General features: G+C 47.3%; 1 protein-coding gene and 1 long non-coding RNA gene across 3 annotated transcripts in view; one reads left to right on the top strand and one right to left on the bottom strand.

Moving 5' to 3' along the window:
• ZSWIM6 (zinc finger SWIM-type containing 6) overlaps positions 1 to 2,605 on the bottom strand; it is a 113,301-nt gene extending 110,696 nt beyond the window's left edge. For both annotated transcript variants that reach the window (XM_084504293.1, XM_084504294.1), the window contains exon 1: positions 1,979 to 2,605. In XM_084504293.1, coding sequence (XP_084360419.1) covers positions 1,979 to 2,549 — 571 coding nt within the window. In that variant the 5' untranslated portion in view covers positions 2,550 to 2,605. The remainder of the gene's footprint in view (positions 1 to 1,978) is intronic.
• A 334-nt stretch (positions 2,606 to 2,939) lies between these two features.
• Positions 2,940 to 22,785, top strand: LOC311427096. Its single transcript, XR_014687204.1, has 3 exons — positions 2,940 to 3,061; positions 10,447 to 10,521; positions 20,555 to 22,785. It is a non-coding gene; the product is annotated as an uncharacterized lncRNA (long non-coding RNA).
• Positions 22,786 to 23,060: the final 275 nt, after the last annotated feature.

Raw genomic sequence — 23,060 nt, 5'->3', positions numbered from 1 at the left:
CCAAAGGAGGCTCGCATGAGGGTGGAAAAGAAGAGAAATAAAATATGTATTTTCAGCATTTGTTTGGAATGCATGTAAGGGCTCCAGAAGCAGCAATCAACACTTCAGTTGTATTTATGCATATTTTCTTTCTTCATGTTGACCCTTGCCAACATTACTCAACGCCCCTCCCCTTTAGAAGCTATACAAAAAGTTACTTTTTCCCTTTCACAACTACTGACTGAGGCCTATTCCACCGCTGAAAGCGAGCGAGGCAAAGCCCACGCTGGGTGTCTGTCTCCTAGGGAAGATTGCATCTTTTATTTATCGCCCCTTGGCTTTATTTTCACAGTGAATTCCTGGCTTAAATGTAATCAGCCAAGAAACCCTCCCTATGTGCGCTCCTGTCATTCCTCATCGCTTGCAAACAGAATCAAGTGCAAGCAAATGTGGAAGGAAAAAAAAAAAAAAAAAACTCAGTGCTGCCAACCAAAGTAAAAAAGCCCTACTTCTGGTTTTGCCAGTCCTGAGGAACCACAGATGTGCCTCAGACCTTTGGAAAGGGAGAGAAAGCCAAAAGATGAAACTTATAAGAAAGTTAATTAGATTTAGAGAGAGGGGGAAAAAAAAAATAAGTGATTGTCTTGGAGCTGAACTCCCTCTAGGCTGGAGGGAAGGGCAGCGAGCCTAGGAACGGGAACGGAGAGCTTCCCTTCGGGAAATAAATGGCCATGCAGAGCAGGGGACAGAGCCCGGCACGAACAAAAGGCACAGAGGACGCGCCGTGGGTGAAACCATATTTAAAAAAAATGATAATAATCATCATAAAAAAAATATAAAAAGAAAACACACACAATAATTCACCGGGCTCTTTTGTCTGGCTTCCCCTCGGGGGCGGGGTGTGTGTGTGTGTGTGTGGTTGGGGGGGGGTTAGGGGGGGAAGGAAGAGACGCAAATAAACATGAAAATGGGAACAAAGTGCCCGGTCGCCGCCTCCTCCGCGGGGCACCGCCAGCCACAAAGCGCACCCCCCGTGGAAGTTGGGTCTCCCACTCGTGTTTGGATTTTTTTTTTTTTTGGGAGGGGGGGACGCCTCTCCTCGCCCCCTACCCCCAAGAATGGGGGCGTCCTCCCCCAAGACACACACACACAGGAATAGGGCACCCACCTCCGTGCCCCTTTAAAGGCAGGCGGCAGGAGGAGGAAGAGGAGGGAGCATTGTTCCAGCAGGAGGAAGCGCAGCCCCCCCCCCCCCCCCCAGCGTTGTCACCGCTGTAGTCACGGAGCTCCTCACCCCCCCACCCCCCAAATAAAATAAAATACATAAATAGAATAAAAATAACACACGCTGCGGATTTCACCCCCCCTCCACACACACACACACACACACCCCGTCCCTCCGGCTCGCCGCTGCCCTAGAAATGCCTTTGTTCGCGGCTCCCCCCCCACACACCCTCCTCCTCCTCCTCTTCCTCCCCCGCACCGCAGACCAAATGGGGGGGGGGGGGGAGGGGGGGGTCTGGCACCCGTTTTCGCTTTTTTTCTTTTTTTATTATTATCATTTCGGAGCACGCCGCATTCCTCCCCCCACCGTAACCTCGACCCCCCCACACCCCCCCCTCCTCTTCCCAAACCCGCCCCCGTGTGCCGCCTTCTGCTGATTCATTTCCACCGGCGGCGGCGGCGGCGGCTCCGTGCGAGTGCGTGTGTAAGAAGTGTGTGTGTGAGTGTGTGAGTGTGTGAGCGTGCAAGGAGGGGGGGGGGGACACCCCCTCCGCGTTGCACACCCCGTTTGAGGGGGGCGGAGGGCACACACACACACACACACACACACACACACGGCGGTGACCCGGATTAGCGGGGGGTGGGCGCTGCGCGGGGGGCAGAGCCCGGCGGGATTACCGGCTGTTAAAGGGACAGCGCCGGGGGGAGCAGGAGGAGGAGGAGGAGGAGGAGGGGGAGGAAGGCGGCGGGGACACCCGTGGGCGCGGTGACTCACCGACTTGCAGGACGTTGTCCACGCAGCCGCCGTCCAGCAGCGCGATGCCCCTGCGGAAGGGCAGGCGGCTCTCGTCGGCGGCCGCCTCGGCGGCCCCAGCGGGCGCGGTGCCGGCCCCCCCGGCGGCGGAGACAGCGGAGGAGGAGACGGAGACGGCGGAGACGGCGGCGGCGGCGGGGTCGTCGGCGCCGGTGTTGAAGGAGGAGTACATGCAGATCTCCCGCTCGCTGCGGGGGAACGACCAGTAGACGATCCTGCGCTGCACCGGCTCCGGGATGCGCTCGAAGCGCTCCTCCACCCGCTGGAACGGCCACTTCTCCGCCACCCTGCGCGCCGCGATGTCCAGCAGCGACTCGGGGCTCTGCGTCTTGCCCAGCGGCAGCAGCCCCAGCGCGGAGGAGGAGGAGGAGGAGGAGGCGGCGGCGGCTGCCGACGAAGGCCCGGCGCACAGCGCCCCGCCGCCGGGCCCCCCGCCGCCGCCCGCCCGCTGCCCCGGCCGGCAGCCCGGCCCGTAGCCGGGTCTGCAGCACAGGCGCTTGGCGGGGGGAGGGAGCTGTCCGCGCTCCGCCATGATCGCGCCGCTTCTAAGCGGGCGGCGGAAGTGGCGGTAGCCTATAACCGGCACCGGGCGGACGGCCGCCGGCGCTGCAGGACACGCCCCCCTCCTGCCCTTATATGGTGCGCGCGGGGGGCGTGGCCAGCGCCTCGCCCACGGGAGGGAGGGGAGGGAGGGGGGAGAGGCGGGCGCGCGCCCCCCCCCCTTACACACACACATACGCGGGGACGCGGCCCCCGCTGACGTCACGCGCGCGGTGTGGGAAAAAGGGGGCGTGGCCCCGCCTCTCCCCCCCCCCCCCTCAACCCGGTCACCTCTGCGGGGGTGGCGCGCGCAGTAGGAGGAATACGGTACGGTGGTGGGGGGCGCACTCGCGGCGTTACGGTAGCGGCGGCGGGGCCGCGCCCCGGCTGTAAGATGGCGGCGCCGGGCGGCCCGCGAGCAGCCCCCGGCCGCCGGGCGGGCACCGCGGCTGCCCCCCGAGCCTCGGCCGGCGCCTGGGAGCGGCGGCGGACCCGCATCGCTAGGTACCGACCCCCCCGCATCGCACCCCCCGGTGTTGTGTGTGTGTGTGTGTGTGTTGGTTCATTTGTCCTCACGCTGCTCCCCGGTGTGGCTCCCGGCAGCTCGCCGAGCCCCCAGCACATGTTGGAGGTGCCCCGGAGCCCGAGTGCTGCAGGCACGGGGCGGGGGCGTTGTAAGCATCGTAGCGCTGCCGGCGTGGCCATCCCGAGGTCAGGGGAAGGAAGCAGGCACCGCGGTGCGAGCTTGAGCTGCGCGGTTAGGTGTTACCAGCGGACACATTCGTTTACTTTTGGTCCCGTCTCTCACTCGCTATTCGCAGTTTTTCGCGTCTTGAAGCAGTTTTTGTCCCCCTTGCTCTGGGGCTGCTCCTGTTTTAGGCAGGTGCCGCTGGAGGTGCCCTTTGCACGGGGCAGCGGCTGCTCCCTGGCAGCTCCGAGCCCCCCGCTGCAGCGGGAGCATTGCCGCGCAGGAAGAGCTGCTTGCCATGAAGCCTGTGAATACTGGCAGCTGCACGGGGTGCTGTGGAGGCTTTTTTCCTTCCTGGGCTAGGAAGTACACGAGTGGCATCTTTTGCTGTTGAAATTGTGCCGTAAGCAGCAGCCACGCTCCTCCTTGGGCTCCTTCTGCGTTGACGTAGCAGCGTGCCAGTTCTCCTCTGAAGTTCCTTTGTCCTGCCAGCACTGCCGCTTGAGCTCCTCCAGCTTTCTGAAAGCAACCAGGAGGGTGTGTTAACTCCAGGGGAAAAAAAAAAAAAAATTAAAACGTGCTAAAGCCGTCCCTTAACTGTATATAAATTTGTAGCTAGTTTCTCTTTCGGTGGATGGTCCTTCCTTTTGGAAGGACCTTGCTGAGCTGAGCGTTCATCTCCTCTTTTTTTGCCTCACAGTTTTGGAAGGTCTGCATTCTGGGGTCGCACAGAAGGAAAGCTGCAGAAGAAGCAGCCTTAACATGGTTAACCCCCTGCACTTAATCCAAGTCTGCTCTGTGAGCCACTTGGAGAAGTACCCTTGGCGACCGCTCAGTGAAATTTGTTCTTAATGTTTCAAATCCTTTGGCCGCTTGCAGTCATTCTCGTTCCTCGCAGTAACACACGCAAGGACAGAGCATTCTACCAGTTACCCTGATTTGAAAGAAAGATCGCATGCAGCTGCACAGTTGTCTCTGTATGAAGCAAACAATGGTCTGTATGTGGAAAATGGATTGCAGACAACCTAATGCTGGCCAATGCAAGTCACCCTCCCTGGTGGTTAAAACTTATCTGTAAAGATGAGAACAAGAATTCACCGTTCAGATAAAGACTTGTGCGTTTTAGATTCTGCATAGAATATTTCTAAACATGAGGAGCATAGGTGGTCAGAGAGAAAAAGGAAGAAACTGAGGAAAGGATGCTAGATGGTTCTTAGAACTAGAGCTTTACAAAAAGACACAAGCAAAAGTGATAAGTGTTAATTAAAACATATCAAGAGGTGATGGCATTAAAATAATCAAGCACAAGAAAGACTGGTGCACTGAAATAGCTGAATTTACAGTGCTAAAATAAGGTGTTGTTTGTCTTTTTTTTTAACCTGTTTCGTGAAGGACTTTGAGATAACAAAGCAGTTCTTATAAAAAAAAAAAAAAAGCTGTTGGTTTTATGGATTTCAAATGTATTTTAACATATATCGTTGGAAAGCTTGAAAAACAGCGCTGTAGGTAAAGGTAGTGAATATCGCTATACGTTGCACTGCAGTGACTCTGGAAATTCAAGCACAGGAGAAAAAGACAGTAGTGGTGAGCGTTGATGAAGACTGGACAATGAAGAAAGCAGCGCACAATCAGTTCTTTGGTTTATAACGTTCTCTTAAATAGTTTCATTGGTTATGTTCAGAAACTAATTTCAGGAGTCAAAAACAGAAAGTTTGCCTTTTACTAGCCTTTTAAATAAAATCAAATACTCTCGGATAAATATTGCGAGCTCTTTTAAGACTTCAGAGTCTCTCTATTAAAGTGTAAATAAACCAGCAGCACTGAAAGAGCCCTTTCAAAGGCCAGCTTTTTATTCCAATTAAATTCCATGATGATTCTAAAACTGGAGTCAGATGCTAGCATCCAAAAGCATTTAGGAAAATGTACTTAAGATACTAAGCATGCTTTAGCGCTATTCTAAAATAACGTAAAGAGATAAACATCTTAATTTGAACTAAATCCTCTTGACATTCATTTCTGCGTCCTCTGCCTTTTTGTGGCTTGATACTTGACGTATGAAGTCATTCTGAGATGGGCTAAAGGGGTGGGCATTGTGTGTGCCAGAGTCCCAGAGCTCTGTGAATTAATGCTGCTCTGTATTTCCTCAAGGAATGAGCCCATTCAGTTTACATTTATTGAGAATAGACCCTGGGAAGGAATTATTTCTTCCTTATAAGGAGCTTTGTGTTGGAATATCTGTTGGGACAGTTTAGCTCACTACTGAGTTACTAGGGATAAAAGCATCACTGTTACGAGTAAAATGATAATGTGCAAGTGACTTCTTAAAATTAAACGCATGTAACTGATTTACAAGGCTCAGAATTTCAGAGGCTCCGAACAGCAAAATAAGGCTGTCTCAGCTTTCTTCGGAGTTTTAACTTACTTCCATTTGCAAAAAGTCAAAAGCAGAAGATGCTGTCTCTGAGAGGAAAATAGATTTAACATCACCCTGGGTTTGTTGTGAACTTCTGAGTTTCAGAACTCATGAACAGTCAAACTGAAAACGTTGTTATTCCTCTCATAAGCTTTTGTAAGCTATACTTTCAAAGGATTGTGTTTTTCTAATACCAAAATAAAAGCAAATCAATTTGATAAAAACTTTTCCGTTTGTAAAATAATTGTCTTCTAGGTACTTTTAGCTGCAAGTACATAGACTTAATCAGGGTAAGGTATGTGCATAATGCTTAAAAATTCATAATAGTTAAAAAAAAAAAAAAATAAATGATTCCTCAGAGCTCTAGAAGCTTTAACCTCTCCTGGTCAGACATCCTCCACCACAGATGGGAGAGGCCAGTTCAAAAGTTAATGAGTTGCAAAATGCCACCGGCAGGGCTGCCAGCACGTGTCAGAGCACCTCTGCCCGCACGGTGCACCAACAGCGAGGGGTTGTCGGCAAAGCTGTGCTGCTGGTGGCCTAGGTGGAGACATAGTGGCACTGCCTTCCTGTGGGTATTATGCATCCTGCACTAACAGACCTCCTTTTGGCCTTCTCCAGTTTTCTCCCTTTAAACTGCATTTTATTTGAGACTTCCTTGAATTAGACCAAACAGCTCCTTCGCCATGGCAGGCAGCGTACTAATTCTTGGATAGAAGCACTGCATGAGTTTTTCAGTCCACCAGCATCAGGAGCGAAAGGCTTTGCTTTCCCAGATGCTCACCCCTGCCAAAGGGAAGCTACATGCACTAAAAATTCTCTTAGGAGCGTTTTCCGAGACACTAAATTCTGGTAGAATGGCTCTAAAGCAAAAAAATAAAAATAAAATCTCTGCTTCCCATCTGAAGGAGTCTGAGTCCAGATTCATTTGTGATGGTGAGAGAGCTGTACCCACAAGTAAACAGCTTACATATGCCAGAAACTGAAAACGCATGCTTCCTGCAGGAGCTGAAACTCCTGCCCGTGGTGCGTGTCCCCAGGGCCCTGGCTGTGCTGCCGCCTCCCCGCCTCCCCCAGCACAGCCAAGACGGCAGTGCAGGGAGAGGAGATGGCTGGCTACCTGGCCAGCCATTGTTTCTGGTATTTGCCAGTCTTTTGTGAGCTACCGTGCCTTTATAAACTATAACGGAGGACTTGCAGAAAGCATGGAGGCAGGGGGAGTCAGAGATAGCTAAGCAACACTTAAATGGTTCCTGTTTAAACAACCAGCATTCTTTTAAAAAGCTTGGCTACAATATCTGCTTCCTCTAACTTTGCCACCAGTGATTGCCTTTAGCAAACTGGGGAAACCAAACTGGACTTTTTACTTAACGGTCCATTTAAGCTTTGATTACTGGTTGTTAAGCCCTCAATCCTCTAACATTCAAAAAAAATATTACAAATGTGTCTCTCCCTCTGTTAGGACTGAAACTTCCAGTGAGGATTTACGGACTCCTCTTGGTTTGTATCAGAGACAGGCTTTCAAGGGATCAGTCTAAACACGAGCGCTCCTGTATAACTTAGACACCCTATGAAATCAGAGACCGAGATGTTCCATATGGCTCTGAAGTGGTGCTCTACCACCTGGTTAAGGTTCGTTTGGTCAAAGGGAGCTGTGCACTGAAGAGTAATTGGTAAAGATCTAGTGTGAGGGTAGATCATTCTGTGGAGTTGGTTTTTTGTTTGCTTTCCAGTTTCGTAGCCCCATAGCAGTATATGTAGCAGCATCCTCAAGCAAAGTGCCTTCTAAAGGTGCTTCAGCAGGTTTGGATGAACAAATTGAATTCAGCATTTGTTCCGGGGTTTTAAAAACAATTAGAAATTTTGTAGTCCAAGTGCTAATTAGACTGATGTATGGCTGTTTTATCATGTTATTCCTGCAAAACCAGGTAACTGAGCTGTGCAATGTTTCATCCATTTGGAGCCCTCAATTTTCTGAGTTAAACACAGCTTACCGATGTGGATTTGGGATGATCTTGGTAGGATTTCACCTTTGCTTTATACCAACTGTTTGTGTTTTCTTTGTATATTTGCCTGTTTCTGTGCTTTCTTCCTCCTTCGTACCTACCCTTTGGTACTGACAGGTCGTGGTACGTCGTAGTTCTTTCCTGACAAACAGCCTGTAAATGTTCCATCCAGTTGCCTTCCTGATTCTTACTCTTCCTGCCCTGTAATCTTGAAATTGTACCAGAGCTAATATCTCAGGCTAAGCCTTGTAATCAAATTCAGAAGATAGAGATAAGATATGGTTAGGGCTCTGCAGTAAAATTTTGTCAGAGAACCAAGTACTTCCTTTTACTTCAGTAGCTTCAAAGGTTTCGTTGGAATCCGTCTCTTGGACAGGGATTTAATTCTCTTTTTTTTTTCCTACCAGTCTGTCACTAATAGCATCTAACTTTTGAAGTTGCTTTGAATAGAAAGGGAGAGCATTCTTCCTTTTCCTTTTCTGTGCTCCAGGGATTAAGATGAGCTGGGAGATATGCCTCCGCTTCACTTCTCCACTTGGAATAACAGCGGCACGATGCACTCATATATTTCCAGAAAGCTAGAGCTTTGCTTCCAGTGGGATATGCCAGAAGTGGCAAGAATTCGGCAGTTTCAACTACTGAACAGGAAAGGACCCCTTGATACTTAACGTGTCTCCATGCTGCTTTGCTCCAGTAAATTAGGCAGAGCTCACAGGACAGCTGTCTTCTTGCTAGACACTGTCCTCTGCTGGGCTGTGCTTGGAGTCCTTCAGAGGCAGCAGATACCGCCCCGCGCGTGGTGTGGTTCGGAGGCTGGAGGAGACGCTGTGTCAGGCTGACTGCCGCCTTAGGCAGTTGTCACCATCAGTCATCCTGCAAACGTTGCGATCCCTGAGCAGGAGGGATAGTAATCTGCTGTGGTCTGCTCATGTACAAATACTTTTTTTTTTTTTTTTTTTTTTTTTTTGTGGTTCCAAAAAAATGGAGCCTCTGGACAGGGACAGGTCTCTGCGGAGCCTCTGAATTTATCCAGTTGCAGTAAAGGTCTGATGCTCCGTAACCGCTCCCCAAACTGAGAATAAGGGTGAATCTCTCCAGTACCCTATGTCAGAACTGCTTCCCAGTTAGTAATTTTAATAAGTGCTTGTCAGGGCTTTGTTACAGCCAGCACAAAAATCAAGTTCTTCTTCCATGTCTCCATGGTTCCGAGTAGTAGCAAAACCTGACGGATGCTGTCCGGTGTTTGCTTTGCTCGGGGCACAGCACAGGCACCACAGCTCTCCATGTGCTCACTTGGATAACCAGTCCTGATCTGTTTTGTAGCCTCCTCTCAGCCTTTTATCTCTGTAAATACAAAGGCTTTGATTTTTGTTTTGCTTGTGTTGTGTTTTTTGTTGTTGTTGTTGTTGTTCATTTGTTTGTTTAAACAAACGTTTACTGGCTGCAGTTGAATGGCTGCTTTTGCAATTCTCTAGGAAAGCTAGAGATCTTTAAAAAAGAAAATAAGAAATCACCAGGCTGTGAGTTAGGAGTGGACGAACTGAGGAAGAGAAGGGCAGAACTAATGTGAGTAAGAGCTGAAGGATGATCTGGTGTATAAACCCAGTCCATTGCCAACTCCACCCTCTAAATGGCATTTACTGCCAGGGAAATTGGATCCACCCTGGACTGATTCTAGCATCAGAAGAATCCTAAAATAGCTCTGGGCCTTACAAAAGTTGCAGTTTCCTTCCCGATAATTGATGCTGTGGTGACAACCTGCATCTGGTACTCATGAGCTGCAGTCACCACATCTGCTAAGGGCAAGAAGGCAACTTTTTCCCTTTCCTCAGTCTCTTGCCTTGTCTGCAGAGATGGTCCATGAAGTGAAAAATTGTTTGTTCAGTTTGAGCACTTATTGAAAGGGATGGTGTCCCCTAATACTAGCAACTTGGAAATGAATCTGCAACCTGTGTTGACTCAGGTTTTTAAGAAGTGTAAATGAAGAGGAGCCACTTTAAGAGTAACTGGGGATTGGTCTAAGTTGCATTATTGCCATTGAATGTGGGCTTATTTCATCCTGTTTACTAAATGGGGAGTATAACCATGGCAACATTCATGACACGCTCTGCATGGATCTGCCAACACAAGAGTGAAATTAGCATTCTGAAGACAACTGTTTGAAAGTAGCTTGGGAACTGAAAAAGCATGTTTCAGACTACAGTCTGGATGATAATACGCTTCACCGTTTGCAGAGAGAACGTTGTGCAAAATTTGCTAGTTTGGCTGAAGTGCTCTCAGCAAGAATATTTGTGGTGTCATTTGTATAGATCTTACCTTGACGGGTGAAAACTTAATGGTGTAAATATTAATAGCCAGTGGTGATTCTGATAAGTATACCTAAAAATACGAATACAGCTAGAGTTTTATGCCCAGCTTTACTGCAAAGATAGTTGAAATTAGTTCACTTGGGGAAAAACACAGAATGATAATTCCTAGACAAGATGAAAGTTCTACTTATAAAATAAAACAAATACTATTTCTACATATAAAGAGAAAAAAAAAAAAAAAGAAAAGCCTGGGTGAATGGAAATATGGAGGGGAATGTAAAAGGAACTTTCTAGATCATAGTCAGTCCTCTGTTGTCCCCAGTATAAACTGTTGATAAACATCGTCTGGTAACTGATTTTTGTTGCTGTCGCATGTTGCGTGAAGTTTTTGCAGAAGTCTGTTACATGGAGAATTGTGGTCTGACAGTGAGGATGGACTCAATAATACATCGCTTCTTCATGTCTCTTTACAGGTCACTTCTTTCTGAAAGGAGCAGAGTCAAACATAGCTCCGCATTCCTGGATGACAGTGCTACAACCTGTTGCAAGTAACCCTGAACAAAAATATTTCCCTGGTTACTTTTGCCTGCACTTTTTTTATCTGTGGCTAGCTTCACCATTTTTGTTTAAGTCAGTTCCCTCTTCTGTGTGCATCTGTCACATAGCAGGAAAGACATGTTTCTGTAAATAAGCTTCACAAGTCGTTTAGGAGATGTGTAGGAAAATACAGAACTGCTTTTAACTGACTTTTGAAAATTGGCTAGATTTTAAGCTGACTCTGCCCTTTCAACAGATGCTCAGAACAGTGACTGCTCTTTATTGCCTCAGCACACCATCTTGGGATAACACATCAGCCAGTCTGATGGAATATTTTATGTAGAGTTACTACTTCCTCTGAGTCAGTGCTGTAAAAGGCAATTACGTCTGCAAAGAACACAGCACCCTTCATGTCCCCTGCTGCCCTCATGACTGAAAGTGATACATTTAGGGTGGGTTATGTTAGTCCTAAGAATAATATGGTTCCATAGAAATTATGGAAATACTGCTAGTAAAATATAAATGACTAATTAGATATTTTTCTATGTTTGGAATATATGGGAAAAACCCAAACTTTTATCACTTCAGAAGGTAAAAAAATACATTGTATTCCAGCAGTAACTCAGGAAGATGTTAGCCACCAGAGCTAGGCTTAAAATGTCACATGTTGAGATAACTTAAATCAGCGTTTACATTCCAACTGGTTGAGCAGCTATCTGGATTGCTACTGTTAGTTCTCAATAAATTTGATACTAGTAAAGACAATCCAGAGGACTTGACAAAATTGAGAGTACTGGCTATAAAAAGGGCAACATCCAGATGATTACTGATCATCAGTCTAGCACCTATGTCAGCCAAAAATGTGTAACTTATATCAGTCCAATCAAGAAGCTAGTAAAGGAAATTGGCAGAACTAATGTTGGGAGCTATGGGTATATGAAAAATAGATCCGACCACAGTTTTGTTAGACAACACTCTTGATAAAACATACAGTGTTTACATCACAATACTGTTTGTGTAGTTCTTAGACTTCTTCCTGACTTTTTGTCTTACTACTTCATGGCACTCTCTATATGTTTTGCTAATATCACCTGTTACTTAGTAGAACATTGGTTAACTGACAGTTGAAAACAAAATAGCAAATGGGGGATTCTGACTGAGCAGATTAATATTATTTTAGGAATTGATTTTGGCTATGTACAACTTAATGTTTGCTTTAAATGACATCAAAGATTGTACAAAATTAATAACCACAGCTCAAAAGATGGGGATGTAATATGCCACAAAGATAAGTCAATGACGCAGCCTAGATGACTTTGTTTATAAGTTGAATGCAAGCAGGCAATTGTTTTGTGGGTAGCTAATAAGTAATACACCTGCCAACAGTGAAAGCAGGCTGTCATTTTCATAGAATCGTAGAATATCTTGAGTTGGAAGGGACCCTCAAGGATCATCAAGTCCAACTCTTGACACCACACAGGTCTACCCAAAAGTTCAGACCATGTGACTAAGTGCACAGTCCAATCGCTTCTTAAATTCAGACAGGCTCGGTGCAGTGACCACTTCCCTGGGGAGCCTGTTCCAGTGTGCAACCACCCTCTCTGTGATGAACCCCCTCCTGATGTCAAGCTTAAATTTCCCCTGCCTCAGCTTAACCCCGTTCCCGCGGGGTTAAGTTTTCACCTGTCCATTTAGTCTACCCACCAAATACCAGAGCTTAAGCAAGAACAGAGAAGACACCCAAAATCAGGACCATTGAAGGTCAGTTGAGCAAGTTGTTTTCAAAACAAAATTTCATAGAAAACACAGCCTTTTGTTTTAGGGGACCTTCCAATTTGTTTTTCTGGAATTCTCTGAGTATTATGGCTGTTGTCATCTTTAAAGCCTGCAGCTATGCTGTAAGCTTAAGCTAATTCATTATGTCATCTCACAGTAATTCTGTAACATTCCCATGCTATAGCTCTACTCTACTTCTGAACTTTGAGCCAGTCTTTTTAAATTCTTGTCTTGTACCATAGCTGCTTCACTACTTCTGGTACTCTTTCTGTGCCTTGCAGAGCCATTTCACATGTATGCGTTTGCTATCAATCAAACTACACTTTTATCTAATCATCAGCAAGTTTGCAGACCATGTTTTTCTCCTGTGCAGACAATCCGCATGCCAGAGGATCTTTTAGCTCTCTAACTGACCCAACTTATGCAAAGCGGCCTTAATGCTGCTAGTGCTAATGGTTCTCATGGAAAAAACATATATATATATATATATATATGTGTGCTTTTCTTTCTGTGCACTCATTTTTTCTGTCTCTTCCAGGTCTTCTAGTGTTAGAGCCTTTCAAAATTGTCCTAGATCATTTCTGAATAACTGTATTGGTACAGCTGCAAAAAATAAGGGAGTAAAACCATATCCACAGATAATTCCTGTGATCTAATAATCGGTCACGTTATAGCAAAGTTAATGCTGCTGTTGCCTTTTTCAACTTCAGAAAATCGTGTGTTGCTGGACCTAATGAGAACTGAAAGTTCAGGCTGGATTTTTTCTTCTGTGTCGTGGTTTAACCCGACCGGCAGCTAAACACCACGCAGCCGTTCGCTCACCCTCCCCCCTCCCTCTCTGGGACGGGGGAGAGAAATGGAAAGTGAAGCCCGTGAGTTGAGATAAAGACAGTTTAATAAGACAGGAAAAAAAAAAACAAAATAATAATAACAATAATAATAATGATGATACAATGGTGATAATACGAAAGTAATAATAGTATGTACAAACAAGTGATGCACAATGCAATTGCTCACCACCCGCTGACCGATGCCCAGCCTAACCCCGAGCAGTCCGGCCCCCTCCCCCCGGCTAGCCACCCCTATATATTGTTTAGCATGACGTCAGATGGTATGGAATACCCCTTTGGCTAGTTTGGGTCACCTGTCCTGGGTCTGTCCCCTCCCAGCTCTTACTGCACCCCCCAGCCTGCCCGTTGGCAGGACAGAGCAAAGGCTGAGATGTCCTTGGCTTAGTATAAGCACTGCTCTGCAACAATTAAAGCATCGGGGTGTTATCAGCACTCTTCTCATTCTAAGCCAAAACACAGCATTCCACCAGCTACTAGGAAGAAAATTAATTCTGTGCTAACTGAAACCAGGACATCTATCCACCCCTTATTCCATACCATTTATGTCATGCTCAGGTTACACTCTTTTCCATACATTCTAATTAGTCACCTATAGTAATCATGGTAGTGATAACATACAGTATAATATACTATTTAACATGGTGCAATTCAGTTCATGGGCTATTCTCACCCAGTATTAAATCTCCTTGAGGTACACACCGGACCTCTCCGTTCTTTTGCATCACCCACCAAGTATATCCAGGTCCCTGAGCGAAAACAATTCCACGAATAGGTTTGCCTTTTCCTGAGGCAGGAGTAGCCCAGACTGTTTTACCCAGCATATTTTTTACATGCACTACAGGAACTTTATCCCCATCTACAGTACGTAACAGGTTTGATTGGGCAGGTCCAGCTCGGTTGGTAGATCCCCTAGTATTGACTAACCAGGTGGCCTTTGCCAAATGCGTATCCCAGTTTTTGAACGTCCCAGCGCCCATTGCTTTCAATGTAGTCTTTAACAGGCCATTGTATCGTTCAACTTTCCCGGAGGCTGGTGCATGATAGGGGATGTGATACACCCATTCAATACCATGTTCTTTGGCCCAAGTGTCTATAAGGTTGTTTCGGAAGTGAGTCCCATTGTCTGATTCTATTCTTTCTGGGGTGCCATGTCGCCATAGGACTTGCTTTTCAAGGCCCAGGATGGTGTTCCGGGCGGTAGCATGAGGCACAGGATATGTTTCCAGCCATCCGGTGGTTGCTTCCACCATTGTAAGTACGTGGCGCTTGCCATTGCGAGTTTGAGGGAGTGTGATGTAGTCAATCTGCCAGGCCTCTCCATATTTATATTTCAGCCATCGTCCTCCATACCAAAGAGGCTTTGACCGTTTGGCTTGCTTGATTGCAGCACATGTTTCACAGTCATGAATAACCTGTGCTATAGCGTCCATGGTCAAGTCCACCCCTCGATCACGAGCCCATCTGTATGTTGCATCTCTACCTTGATGGCCTGAGGTGTCATGGGCCCATCGGGCTATAAATAATTCACCTTTATGCTGCCAATCCAGGTCCACCTGAGCTACTTCAATCTTAGCAGCCTGATCCACCTGCTGGTTGTTTTGATGTTCTTCAGTAGCCCGATTCTTGGGCACATGAGCATCTACGTGGCGTACTTTCACAGCCAGGTTCTCTACCCGAGCAGCAATATCTTGCCACAATGCAGCAGCCCAGATAGGTTTGCCCCTACGCTGCCAGTTGTTTTGCTTCCATTGCTGTAACCATCCCCACAGGGCATTTGCTACCATCCATGAATCGGTGTAGAGATAGAGAACTGGCCATTTTTCTCGTTCAGCAATGTCTAAAGCCAGCTGAATGGCTTTCACTTCTGCAAACTGACTCGATTCACCTTCTCCCTCAGCAGCTTCTGCAACTCGTCGCGTAGGACTCCATACAGCAGCCTTCCATCTCCGATGCTTCCCCACAATACGACAGGACCCATCAGTGAACAGGGCATATTTCTTTTCATTCTCTGGCAACTGGTTGTACAGTGGGGCTTCTTCAGCACGACCCACCTCCTCCTCTGATGATATCCCAAAGTATTTGCCTTCTGGCCAGTCCATGATCACTTCCAATATTCCTGGGCGACTGGGGTTTCCTATTCGAGCCCGCTGAGTAATCAGTGCAACCCACTTGCTCCATGTAGCATCAGTTGCATGATGCGTAGAGGGGACCCTTCCCTTGAACATCCAGCCTAGTACCGGTAATCGGGGTGCTAGGAGGAGCTGCGCTTCAGTACCGACCACCTCCGAAGCAGATCGAACTCCTTCATATGCTGCCAATATCTCCTTTTCAGTTGGAGTATAGCGGGCCTCAGATCCTCTGTATCCCCGACTCCAAAACCCCAGAGGCCGACCTCGAGTTTCCCCAGGTTCTTTCTGCCAGAGGCTCCAGGTGGGGCCGTTCTCCCCGGCTGCAGTGTAGAGCACATTCTTTACATCTGGTCCTGTTCGAACTGGCCCAAGGGCTACTGCATGGACTATTTCCTGCTTGATTTGTTCAAAGGCTTGTCGTTGTTCAGGGCCCCATTCAAACTCATTCTTCTTACGAGTTACTTGGTAGAGTGGGTTTACAATCAGACTGTAATTTGGGATGTGCATTCTCCAAAACCCCACAACACCTAGGAAAGTCTGTGTTTCTTTTTTGTTAGTTGGTGGAGACATAGCTGTTATTTTGTTGATCACATCCATTGGGATTTGACGACGTCCATCTTGCCATTTTATTCCTAAAAACTGGATCTCCCGTGCAGGTCCTTTGACTTTATTTTGTTTTATGGCAAAACCGGCTTTCAGAAGGATTTGGACTATTTTCTTCCCTTTCTCGAAAACTTCCTCTGCTGTGTCACCCCACACAATAATGTCATCGATGTACTGCAGGTGTTCAGGAGCTTCCCCCTGCTCTAGTGCAGACTGGATCAGCCCATGGCAAATGGTAGGGCTGTGTTTCCACCCCTGGGGCAGCCTATTCCAAGTATATTGGACTCCCCTCCAAGTGAAGGCAAATTGTGGCCTGCACTCTGCTGCTAGAGGGATGGAGAAAAATGCATTAGCGATATCAATTGTGGCGTACCACTTGGCTGCCTTCGATTCAAGTTCATACTGAAGTTCCAGCATGTCCGGCACTGCAGCACTCAGTGGTGGCGTGACTTCGTTCAGGCCGCGATAGTCCACTGTTAGTCTCCACTCGCCATTAGACTTTCGCACTGGCCATATGGGACTATTGAAAGGTGAATGAGTCTTGCTGATCACTCCTTGGCTCTCCAATTGACGAATTAGCTTATGGATGGGAATCAGGGAGTCTCGGTTGGTGCGATATTGCCGCCGGTGCACAGTTGTGGTAGCAATTGGCACTTGCTGTTCTTCGACCCTCAGCAACCCCACAACAGAGGGGTCCTCTGAGAGACCAGGCAAGGTAGATAATTGTTTAATGCCCTCTGTCTCTAAGGCAGCAATACCAAAAGCCCACCGGAACCCTTTTGGGTCCTTGCAGTATCCTCTTCTAAGATAGTCTATGCCAAGGATACATGGAGCATCCGGACCAGTCACAATGCGGTGCTTTTCCCACTCATTCCCAGTCAGACTCACTTCAGCCTCCAATACAGTCAACTGCTGAGATCCCCCTGTCACTCCACAAATATAGATGGGCTCTGGTCCTTTATAGCTCGATGGCATTATAGTACATTGTGCACCGGTGTCTACTAAAGCCTTATACTTCTGTGCGCGTGATGTGCCAGGCCATCGAATCCACACAGTCCAATAAACTCGATTGTCCCTTTCCTCCCCCTGGCTGGAGGCAGGGCCCCCCTAATCCTGGTCAGAATCTTCCTCGTTTCTGTGTTTGAAGGACTGTCTGCTGGAAGTTGGAGCAGCAAACTTTTCGGAGAATCCCTTTTTCCTGATTGTTTTCTTTTGCAACTCACGTACCCGTGCCTCTAGGGTCGCGGTAGATTTTCCATCCCACTTTCTCATGTCCTCTCCATGGTCTCGTAAGTAAAACCACAGGGTGGCACGGGGTGAGTACCCACCATATCGTCTTCCTTGTGTGGGTGAACGCCTACCCCTGACAGCTGAGACACTGCTTTGTACAGGTGCGAAGGAGAATAATCTCTCTTCAAGTTGGTGAACCTTTTCAGAAAGTTTCTCCCAAGTGTTCTCCTTTGGTCGGTGGGCACTGGTTGGTTCAGGTGGGGAGGACAATAGATTCTCTTCAAGTTGGTGAACCTTTTCAGAAAGTTTCTCCACAGCTGAGACGCAGGCCTGTAAGGAAGAGGAGAGACTTTCTTCGTACTGCCGGAGTTGTTTAGCCGCTTCACCCACTGTGGGTTCCTCATCCTCTTTCCAGGCCATTATTGCCAATGAGCTGGCATATGATGATGGTGCACTCCGTACAAACTTCCGCCACATGGGTCGTGTACACTTGACTTCATCTGGATCTGTGGATGTTTGTTTGAGGTCTGGATCCTCATAAATCACTTCCCGTACGGCTAATTCCCTCAGGTACTGGATTCCCTTCTCCATAGTGGTCCACTTGCCTGGTAGACATAAAATATCTTCCTTGAAGGGATACCTTTCCCTCACAGCTGAGAGGAGACGCCTCCAGAGGCTGGTGGGTCGTGCTCCATCTGCAATTGCTTTGTCAATGCCGGCGTCTCGAGCAAGGGATCCCAGTCGCTTGGCTTCCCTGTCGTCTAATTCCACACAATTGGCTCCAGTGTCCCAGCATCGGAGCAGCCAGGTGACAAGCTGCTCACCTATACAGCGACCAAAATCTTTTCGCACATCTCGTAGCTCGCGCTCGTTTAGGCTTCGGGTAGTTACTGTTGCTCTTTCGGCATCCTCATCTTCCTCCTCCTGAATCCTTGACGGCCCAGCGTCGTCATCATCTTCGTCATCTCTATACTTAGTTTTGGCAGAAGCCTTACCTGGATTGGCAGAAGACTCTCTGCGTTCTAAACGACTTGAATTTCTATACCATATTTTCACCTTCTCTACAGGGGCAGCTTGCACTGCTACTGCTCGTTTCTCTGACACGGCCACAGGAGCTGGAGCGGCTACAGGAGCTGGAGTTGGAGCTGGAGCAGTTGCAGGAGCTGGGACTGGAGCAGCAGTAGGAGCTGGAGCTGGAGCGGCTTCAGGAGCTGGAGCTGGAGCGGCTTCAGGAGCTGGGACTGGAGCAGTTGCAGGAACTGGGACTGGAGTAGCGGCCGGAGCTGGAACTGGAGCGACTGCAGGAACTGGGACTGGAGCAGCTGCAGGAGCTGGAGTTGGAGCTGGAGCAGTTGCAGGAGCTGGGACTGGAGCAGCAGTAGGAGCTGGAGCTGGAGCGGCTTCAGGAGCTGGGACTGGAGCAGTTGCAGGAACTGGGACTGGAGTAGCGGCCGGAGCTGGAACTGGAGCGACTGCAGGAACTGGGACTGGAGCAGTTGCAGGAGCTGGAGCTGGAGCGGCTGCAGGAGCTGGGACTGGAGCAGCTGCAGGAGCTGGGACTGGAGCGGCTGCAGGAACTGGGACTGGAGCGGCTGCAGGAGCTGGGACTGGAGCGGCTGCAGGAGCTGGGACTGGAGCGGCTGCAGAATCCACCGTAGGGGTCACAGTGGCCGTTGGATCTGTCACAGGGTTTGGAGTGGCCGCAGGGTCTGTCACTAAGTTGACAGCAGTATCAATGGCAGCTCGATAGGCATGAGCCAGGCCCCAGCACGTTACAATGATTTGTGTTACTTTGGAACTGCCAGAATCATTACACCTTTTTTTCAAGCATTCTGCCAGTTTTTGAGGATTTTGCCATTGTTCAGGGGTGAATTTCCAACACACTGGGGGTGCCAACTGCTCTAGATGCCTGCCCATATCCACCCATACTCCCTGCCACCCACAACTATACTGCCTCCGGGCAGATCTCCGGATGAGCTTCATAAGTAGTTGTTTAACTTTAAGCAGAATCTGAAGTGCATTCATGAGGCAGAACAACAAGACTATGGTATTCTGAGTATTCCAGAAATATTCAATATCTTGGAGAGCTATTGTGACAAGCTCAGGGGATAAGAGGGTGGTGAAGGAGGAAGGCAGAGTGACCCAGGAGGATACAGGGGTGGTGAAGGAGAAAGGGAGAGTAAGCAAGTAAGGAAAAATATCCTCCCCTTTCCCCTCCACAGATTGACTCTCTAATGGAGAAAAACAATAGGTATAATTGCTAATAGTTCCCAAGATGCTGTTTCCAAAGTACAGAGTCCACGATGTTACTGAGTATAAATACCAAGTTAGAGTCATGACCAGATATCTTATCGTCTCATAAGCCATTGCTATAACACTTAGTACCATAATGGTCTGAAACCAGGGCCCGGAGAGGAGAAACAACACTACAGAGAGCAAATACGGAAAATAATGTACTATAATACTCAATTTGGAAAACAGGCGCAGCAGAGTTGTGATTAAAGCAATCAGCATCATGACAAGTGACTATTAAGCAGGTCTAATCCTTACACCAATTTTAGTTTAACACACTCTGATCAGATCTGCCGTTATCTCAACCTTTCGGGCCCCACGTTGGGCGCCAAAAAGACTGTCGTGGTTTAACCCGACCGGCAGCTAAACACCACGCAGCCGTTCGCTCACCCTCCCCCCTCCCTCTCTGGGACGGGGGAGAGAAATGGAAAGTGAAGCCCGTGAGTTGAGATAAAGACAGTTTAATAAGACAGGAAAAAAAAAAACAAAATAATAATAACAATAATAATAATGATGATACAATGGTGATAATACGAAAGTAATAATAGTATGTACAAACAAGTGATGCACAATGCAATTGCTCACCACCCGCTGACCGATGCCCAGCCTAACCCCGAGCAGTCCGGCCCCCTCCCCCCGGCTAGCCACCCCTATATATTGTTTAGCATGACGTCAGATGGTATGGAATACCCCTTTGGCTAGTTTGGGTCACCTGTCCTGGGTCTGTCCCCTCCCAGCTCTTACTGCACCCCCCAGCCTGCCCGTTGGCAGGACAGAGCAAAGGCTGAGATGTCCTTGGCTTAGTATAAGCACTGCTCTGCAACAATTAAAGCATCGGGGTGTTATCAGCACTCTTCTCATTCTAAGCCAAAACACAGCATTCCACCAGCTACTAGGAAGAAAATTAATTCTGTGCTAACTGAAACCAGGACATTCTGTTAATGAGTTTTTATTTGGGGGTTTAGAGGAGAAATGAAGAGATGCAGAGGGAATTTATCAAGAAAGATAACAATGAATGAACTCCTGAACATGGTGCTTTGGTCAAAAAGACTCGTGTAATTCTTGGCTACAAAGAGAGAAATCTCTAGAGACTACAATGACAATGGTAGTTCTGTGTTTGTCACTGAAGCAATTTTTGTCGGATTTTGCTTCATCCCGTTTAGAATCCAAGAAGACTGTTGGTAAACAGAAATCTTTGAGAGAAGAGCAAGAAAACAAAAACAACATCCTTATCTCCAAATTGCAGAGAGATGAATTGAAGGGTGGGCTGTTCAGTGGATATGGAATTGGCTGGATGGACATGCCCAGAGAGTGGTGGTCAATGGCTCTATGTCCAGATGGAGGTCAGTGGCGAGTGGTGTCCCTCAGTGGTCTGTCTAGGAACAAGTCCTGTTTAATGTCTTTATCAGTGACGTAGACAGTGGGATCGAGTGCACCCTCAGCAAGTTTTCAGATGACACCAATCTGAGTGGTGCAGTCGATACACAAGAAGGAAGGGATGACATCCAAAGGGACCTGGACAGGCTGGAGAAGTGGGCCCACGTGAACCTCATGAGGTTCAACAATTCCAAGTACAAGGTGCTGCACCTGGGCTGGGGCAATCCCAGACACAAGCACAGACTGGGAGAAGAACTCACTCATATCAGCCCTGCAGAGAAGGACCTGGGGGCTCTGGCGGACAAAAAGCTCGACACGAGCCAGCAGCGTGTGCCTGCAGCCTAGGGGTCCAACTGCGTCCTGGGCTGCACCAACAGAGGGGTGGGCAGCAGGTGGAGGGAGGGGATTGTGCCCCTCTGCTCTGCCCTTCTGAGGCCACACCGGGAGTGCTGCATCCAGCAGCATCCAGCCATCCTGCTTGGAACCAGGTGATCCTTAAGGTCCCTTCCAACCCAAGCTATTCTATGAAGTAAAAAATCATTGATTCATATGGTGCAAGATGAGTGATACAAGGAAGTTTTTTTCCTTGGTTTGTTAAACCAAAAAGTGTATTGACTAATGTCCAAAAGTATCTGCAGTGAAACAGAAACTTAAGACATGGCTTTTCAATCTAGCTGACAAAGACATAACACTATCCAATTGCTGGTGCTGAAGCCGAACAAAACCTGACTAGAATCGTGTGGTAATTTTTTCCCTAAGCAATGGATATCTAACCATTGGAACAGTTTTACAAGAATTATAATGGCCTTTCCATCTCTACTCATTTCTACCTGACGATATGTCTTTCTTAAAAGACATGTTCTAGATGAACTAGGTGGTTCAGGAACTTGTGTGACAAAGCTGATCAGCCCCAGATGGTCACAGTAGATGTTCTGGCCTAATCTCCTGTGGGGACCAGGCTGGTTTTGGTTCTTTCTTCAGCTCTGCTATGGGCTTACCACATGCTTCATATTTTTGCCTATGGATGCTCACAGCTGTAGTGTTACCTGTCTAAATGGGCTGGCAAGGGATAAGGACTGCATAAAGCCTGTCCTAAAGGTGTCCACAGAGGACAGCCAGCCATGTGTGGAACTTTAATACACCCTTTTCTAATTATTGAAATTTCTAAGCAACAATCTTAGGAATTAAGAGTTCATCTGGTTAGCTGTGCTTCTATAATATTCCAGACAAGGCGGAATACTGTTTGGATTAAAAGTGCTAGCATTAACTTTTGTATTCCTGCATGATTTTAAATGCACCAAGGATATGTCCATGTGGACACCTGATCTTTTGGCTTGTCCAGAACTTATTTTTGGGCTCTTGTAAAGTGGTATCTAGCATTAAAGGAAAAAAATGCAAAATAATAAGTAACATTAGCTTATCATTATTTACAGCAAACCAATTCCCTCTTTGCTCATAGATGACTAAAATGATGTATTTGCCTGGCTGAAAAATTCTTTTTTGCAAGTAATAAAAAATGCAGAGATCCCTTACAATGGTTACTTCAGCCTTGTTGCAGCTTGGGGCAAAACCACATTGGCAGAAAGACAATGTCCTGTCTCTAATGGCTGTGAAGCCTCTCTCTCTGAACTTGACCCGAATTTGAACTTATACAAAAGGGACCTCTGTGCAGTGACAAAAACTTAAAAACAGAGTATAATTACGTAAGAAATTCAAAATAAGTTGGGGAGCATGTTTGAATGAGATCAGCATTCCAAGTAATCCCTAACAAGAATTGGATGTTTGTATCTCTGCTGCCACACATTTGTCTTTATGATCTTCTGAATGTTCTATTGATCTTCCTCCAAACTGAAACCTTATACCTGATAGCAGCTCTTCGTGGAAGCCTTTTGGTGCAAAGTTGGCCATAGTGTCTTATGCAAGTCTCCCAAACTCTTCAAATACTTTGATACTGATGAAGAAAGGATGTGTTTTAAAAATATATATATTAAAAAAAATAAAATAACAAAGAAAAGTCCCTGTGTTTTCCTGTCTTCTTTTGCAGAAGCTAATCAATCAAATGATTAAAGAAGTCAACGGAAAGAAGAGTGCCAGTGCTGTCATGAAGGCAGTAGCTAGCACTGGTCACCTCGTCTTTGTAGCACTGACCAGGAGGGAGTTATGCTAATTGCTCACCTTGGTATTAGTAGCTCCAGGTCTCAGCCTCTACTCAGATGAAGTGAGTAACTAAGCTCCCAAAAAGTCATATTTTACTACTGAGAAGTTTCTTTATTCACTTTTAGCAGTAGTTTT

This window comes from Aythya ferina (genome assembly GCF_964211825.1).
Source record: "Aythya ferina genome assembly, chromosome: Z".
Lineage (NCBI taxonomy): Eukaryota > Metazoa > Chordata > Aves > Anseriformes > Anatidae > Aythya > Aythya ferina.
The sequence above is the reverse complement of the archived record's forward strand: the minus strand, read 5'-3'. Positions and strand labels throughout refer to the sequence as shown.